Source organism: Curcuma longa, chromosome 12 (assembly GCF_044706935.1).
Source record: "Curcuma longa cultivar G26 ecotype Majalengka, Jawa Barat chromosome 12, ITB_CL_G26_1.1, whole genome shotgun sequence".
NCBI classification, from domain to species: Eukaryota; Viridiplantae; Streptophyta; class Magnoliopsida; order Zingiberales; family Zingiberaceae; genus Curcuma; species Curcuma longa.
The window spans coordinates 7,746,280-7,752,279 of NC_133872.1; the positions used below are offsets into that span (position 1 = coordinate 7,746,280).

The following is a 6,000-nucleotide window of genomic DNA, read 5'->3' on the forward strand; positions in this document are numbered from 1 at the left end:
ATAATTGGGTCTCCGCTCACAACTCAAATGGTAAGAAATGAATGACGTAAATAATTCCCGGGACATAGCTGAGTTGGTGACAACAGAGCAAATTTATATAAGAGGGTAAGGGTTTGAATCTCGACAAAGTCAAGCAATACTCTTCTATGACCAACTGTAGTTTTTCGATTTACTTTCTCACAGATTGTCGTTCACAGATGATTGTGGAATCAACTGTGTGGGGCCATTGGGGTGATGATTTACCTTTACAATTTGATTGAGTATCGATGAGTTGGATATTTAAATTATCAAAAAAATAATTATAATTACAAAATTATTGTTGAAAATTTGATAAGTTTTGGTTGGGTGCAAGCATCTTCAGCATCAACTAGAATTTTGTATTTCAACCAATTTTATTTTCTATTGCCACATGCACCTTCTCATTATTATTTTATTTCAATTTATAAATCCCAAGCATAAATTATTTTAATTCCTCGTGCACTTACCAAAGAATCAAAGTTTCCTTTCTCCTCGTAGCTGTCTCGTAGCTGTTGCACTTCCATCCGTCCTCTCGTTTTTTAAAATAATAATAATAATTTAAAATAGAAAAGGGAATCCAAGGTTTATGGCAGAGGTATCAAAGCAAAAAAATATCTTAAATTTAAAAACAAAGAATTTTAAAAAACAAAAGTAGGATGTCTTTTTTTTTATTAGAAATTTCAAAAAGGACATTTTCCCCCATTTATTATCAATATTATAATAATTATAATTTATAAATATTATAATATAGTATTGTTCCGTATCTATTATAATATAATATTAATTAATATTAATAAAAATTAAACTATCTATCTATGTTAAATATTTTATATTATAAATGTTATAAATTTTAACTATTATAATGTAATTTATTAGAGCATCAGTAACACTCCGTTAAGAGCATCTGCAACGCAGAAGAATTATAACACCTAAAAAAATATAAAAAAAGTATATGGGACATATCTCTGCCACATTAACGCGTTCAGAACTTTGAACGCATTCATGTCATCACTCCTCCACGTCAAATGGGTTCATGTGATCACTCCTCCATGTCAGATGGTGAGAGAATAAAAAGGTATTTATTAACACGCTATTAACTAGCGTTGGAGATGCTCTAATATGGTTAATAACATCCACATCCTTTGGGTGTTAATGAACAATGTAGAGGAGTATTATAACACCTCACAACATCCCACATGTATTTTTTTTTTTTTATAGAGTGTTATAATGGATGAGTATTGCAGATGCTTCCAATAAAATATAAAAAAGGAATGTTCTTTTTATTTTTATCCTATTTTTTATTGTTAAATTTTAATTGTGATTGTAGCAGGTAAGAAATGTTGATCAGCATGCAATAAAATAAAAAACAAAAAATGTCCTTTTTTTAATTTTTATCCTATTTTTTATTGTTAAATTTTAATTGTGATGGTAGCATGTAAGAAATGTTGAATTGGCATGCAATAAACAAATTAAAATGGATTTATATAAAAAAAAACAAAGGGACTTATGGCTAAGAGTGCAAATGAATCAAATCAAATAATATAAAAATATTGATATTCGAATTCGAGCTCGAAACATATAATATTTGAATTCGATTCAAAATTCAAAAATATCAATAATTTTGGCTCGAGTTTAATTTGAAATATGGTTCAAGCTCGAGTTTAATTCGAATTATTCAAATTTTATTCGAGCAAAATCAAACTTTAGTTCGAAATATTTTAAATTATTCGAGCGATTCAAATTATTCGAAACAAAATCAAATTTTAGTTCGAAATGCCTTAATTCGAGTGGTTCGCAAATAATATTATAAATTCAAATTCGACTCAAAAAATTATCGAACATGTTCAAATTCAACTCGAATTCGATAATTTCAAATACAAATCAAATATTATTTAAAATGGCTCGAAAAACTTGCGAACCGGCTTGCACCCCTACTTACGGCCCTCTGAAGTGAATTTTTGTGTGGTTGCTCTTCCTTCTAATCGAACAAAATATAAAGAAGACAGCAAAAAAGTAAAGAACACGACAACAAAGAGAGCATGGTTCCGTTTTGATAACCAAACACCGCCAAATTAACTAACACCGCCAAATTAACCAAACATCGCGAGGAGTCTATTGAGGATTCAACCTGAAGAGTCTATTGAGGACTCGAATTCGACCTGAAGAGTCTGCTGAGGACTCGAATTCGGCCTAAGGAGTCTGTTGAAGACTCAGATTCGACCTGAGGAGTCTGCTGAGGACTCGGATTCGACCTGAGAAGTCTGCTGAGGATTTGGATTCAGCCTGGGGAGTCTGAATCCTTCCTAACTTGACTGACTCCTCGCGATGTTTGGCCAAGTTGATCGGCATCAAAATATGAGTTTTAACCAAGTGGATAGGATTCAAGCGGTGTGGCTTGATTCGGTTATAACACTCATAACAATAATATTGTTAGGGTGGATCAGAATTAAAATAAATGTTAAATAATTTATATTATAAATGTTATAAATTTTAATTATTATAATGTAATTTATTAGTACGGACCAAAATGACGATTCCAACAAAATTAAAAAAATTGTCCTTTTTATTTTTATCCTATTTTTTATTGTTAGATTTTAATTGTGTTGATCAGCATGCAATAAACAAACTAAAATGGCCCTCTGAAGTGAATTTTTGTGTGGTGGCTCTTCCTTCTAATCGAACAATATAAAGAAGACAGCAAAAACAGTAAAGAACACGACAACAAAGAGAGCATGGGTCCGTTTGATAACCAAACACCGCCAAATTAACTAACACCGCAAAATTAAAAGAAAATTAAACTAGACCTTGATTTTATGAAGAATTTATTACTTACTAAAATTCGTTTCGGTACCAGAAGACGCCCTTCTGCTTGCCGGCGCCGGCGCCGGCGTCGGGGTCGGCCTCGACGTAAATGCACTCCCGCGCCTCCCTCCACACCGCCTTCAGCAGCGGCGTGCCGTCGAACTGGTAGTACTCGCCCAGCACCGGCTTGATGGCCTTGGTCGCCTCCATCGCGTGGTAGTGGGGCATCGTGGAGAAGAGGTGGTGGGCGACGTGGGTGTTGGTGATGCCGTGGAAAACTCGGTTGAGGATTCCGTAGTCGCGGTCGACGGTGGCGAGGGCGCCGCGGAGCCAGTCCCACTCGGTGCCGTCGTAGTGAGGGAGCGCCGGGTGGGTGTGCTGAAGGTAGGTGATGACGACGAGCCAGGCGTTGACGATGAGAAGCGGCACGCCGTAGATGCGGATGAGCCACCAGAAACCGCCGTAGGCGGCGGCGAGGCGGAAGAGGCTAAAGACCGCGACGAGGAGGCCGGCGTCGGAGACGAAGATCTGCGCTCGCTCGCGGTCGGAGTAGATGGGGCCGTAGGGGTCGAAGTGGCAGGCGAAGCGGGGGTAGGCTCGGCCGGAGACGTTGAAGGCGAGGTAGAGCGGCCAGCCGAGGGTGAGGGTGACAGCCAGGCTGAGGAGGCGGCCGGGCGGGTTGTTGATGTACTTGGCGTACGAGGGGAGGGCCGTCTTCTGCTTAGGGACGAACACCTCGTCACGCTCGATGGAGCCAGTGTTGGAATGATGGCGGCGGTGGCTGTACTTCCAGGAGAAGTAGGGGACCAGGAGGGCGGAGTGGAGGACGAGGCCGACGACGTCGTCGAGGAGGGAGTAGTCGGAGAAGGCATGGTGGCCGCACTCGTGGGCGATGACCCAGACGCCCGTCAGCACGCAGCCCTGGGCGGCCCAGTACAACGGCCACGAGAGGGCAGCGAGCGCCGTCGGGAGCTTGGGAATGACGGCGAGGGCGAAGTAGAGAAAGGCTCCCGAGAGGATCAGGTCGTGCACGACGTAGGAGAAGGAGCGGAGGACGGAGCGCTGGAAGCAGTGCGGCGGAATGGTCTTTTTGATTTGGCTAAGAGTGAAGGGTGGCTTCTCGGTGGGGGCGCGGTGGAGGGGCTTGTCGCCGCCACCGGAGCGGAGGGCTGCCTCCTTGGCCTCCTCCTGCTCCTGGATCGTCATGCGTCCGCCTGCGCCCATGACGGCGTCGTCACGAACAGTCTGCAAAACCATCAACATCAGCAACAAGTGCAATTGGGCCAAATCTCGTGGAAAATGAACAGGGAAGGAAGCTCATTGGATCAACAAACGCAAATGGGGGAAAAAAAACAATTTTGATCTTGAGCGTGCCAACATTGACCGCGTGTTTCTTTCCCAGTAAGTTGAAACCAACGAGTAAAGGGATCGAAAAAGCGAGCAGAAACCAACAAACAAGCTCGGACGCATGTGAAGGCTGGCAATTGAATGATGGGCGACTTGGACCACAAAACGACAGGCGTGCCAAAGGAAAAGCTTCCGCCCACCGCGGGCCAATCGAATCGGACAAAGCCAACGAGTCCCACGAGTTTGGATTCGCACGTCGCGCTTCGTTGGCTCGCAGGTGGCCAATCTTAAGCTGTCTCTGAAATCGAAGTTTTAGTGACTAAAAAAACCAAATCAGGACGACGAAAAATTTCGGAAGGCAACAACTTTATCGATCGATTCAGTGGCAGGCAGTGCATGAGCATCTTAAGCTTTTTGGGATTCCAAAGCTCAACAAGTGGTCGAAAGGATGCCGCATCACCGCTCTGAATCATCCCATCGTGTCGTTTCTGATCTAAATATCATTCAAAACCGACAAAAAATATTTCATAAATTGTTTCATCGTCATGAAACAAGCGTCTCCGACCGTCCGTGACTCTGTCAACATAAACTATATTACTTTACAAAATAACTTGTATTAAAAATTAATTCAAGCAAAAAAAAGAGGGGCGTCCGCATCATCCAAGATGTGCAAATGAAGAAATGATAAACATTCAAGGTCAATATCTTAGTTTCGTGATCAGTCGCACGGCGTCAAATTTCAAATTCCAAGACACAACAGAACAAAATACCGCTTACGCTTCACCTACTGCGTTCATCTGAATGCCAGCGCAGGGTATTTCATCAAGCGAGACATATGATTCCAGATCTAGGGTTCAAGATTTCCAGATCTGAACGAGCGAGATGCGAGACGGCAGAAACAATACGTAGGGAGAGATCAAGAACACATTATAGAAGATTCAAATATATGGAATCACAAAAACGATCAAAACATCAAAAAAAAAAAGGGAAATAGATAGCTAGCGATGGGGGAGAGACGGCGCACCTGAGAAAGATGAGGCGTGGATGAAGAAGAGGAGGAGGAGATGGAGATTGGAAGAAGGAAGAGAGATCTCCTTCTTCTTCCTCCTCTTCGTGGACTACTCGATCTCCTTCCCACCTCGCTCTTCTCCTCCGCCTTCTTCTTCTTCTTTGATCGCCGCTTTAACTGGTGGACTCCTTCAGATCTCTCTTGTCTCCTATTTATAGCCGGCGCCGGGGGAGCCCCTTCCTGGGGCCCATCCCGCTTCAGCAATCAGCCCGCCAATGGTACGAAGCCATCGTCCCCCATTTCAATCCACCGATGCCCACGTGGCGACTGGCCATTGGGCCTCTACGATGATGCTGGTCGCTTGTGCTTCAAACTACTCATGATTTTTCTATTTTTTTTTATTAAAGTTCTCTATTTTTTCTTTCTTTTTCTTTTTATATTATAATTAATTATTTAAAAATAAAAAATATATATTAATATTTTATTCCCCCCTCCTTTTTTTACTCTTATTTCTTATTTATCTTCTATTAAAAAATAAAATAAACAATATCTGAGACGTTCTTTGGACTTCCCTCTCACGGTCGGTTCTATGATGATTTGTGAGGAGATAAATCAAAAAGTTGTAGTTGGCTATTGTGGGGAAGATATTTTTCTTGATTTCATCGAGATTTGATTCTTGTCCATTGTAGCAATATCTACTTCGCACTAACCAACTCAACTTAGTCTCTGGGCAAAACTTCACTCTCTATATAAGAGAAAGAGATATCATCTAATTTCATCGATTATGGACTTGTATATGTGAGATGTGTTTTTTCAACTTCCCT

At 41.4% G+C, this 6,000-nt stretch overlaps 1 protein-coding gene across 1 annotated transcript; it reads right to left on the reverse strand.

Annotated features, from left to right (window-relative positions):
- Nucleotides 1-2,658: 2,658 nt before the first annotated feature.
- On the reverse strand, nucleotides 2,659-5,358 carry LOC141843225 (fatty acid desaturase DES2-like). The gene is made up of 2 exons (XM_074731272.1): nucleotides 5,192-5,358; nucleotides 2,659-4,065 (listed from the first exon to the last, which is right to left on the reverse strand). Exon 2 carries the CDS (start codon nucleotides 4,042-4,044, stop codon nucleotides 2,851-2,853), a length of 1,194 nt encoding a protein of 397 aa, XP_074587373.1. The 5' UTR covers nucleotides 4,045-4,065; nucleotides 5,192-5,358; the 3' UTR covers nucleotides 2,659-2,850.
- Nucleotides 5,359-6,000: the final 642 nt, after the last annotated feature.

What these genes read in the sequence shown, in the direction of transcription:
- LOC141843225 (XM_074731272.1), bottom strand. Translation starts at nt 4,044, where the DNA reads ATGGGCGCAGGCGGACGCATGACGATCCAGGAGCAGGAGGAGGCCAAG.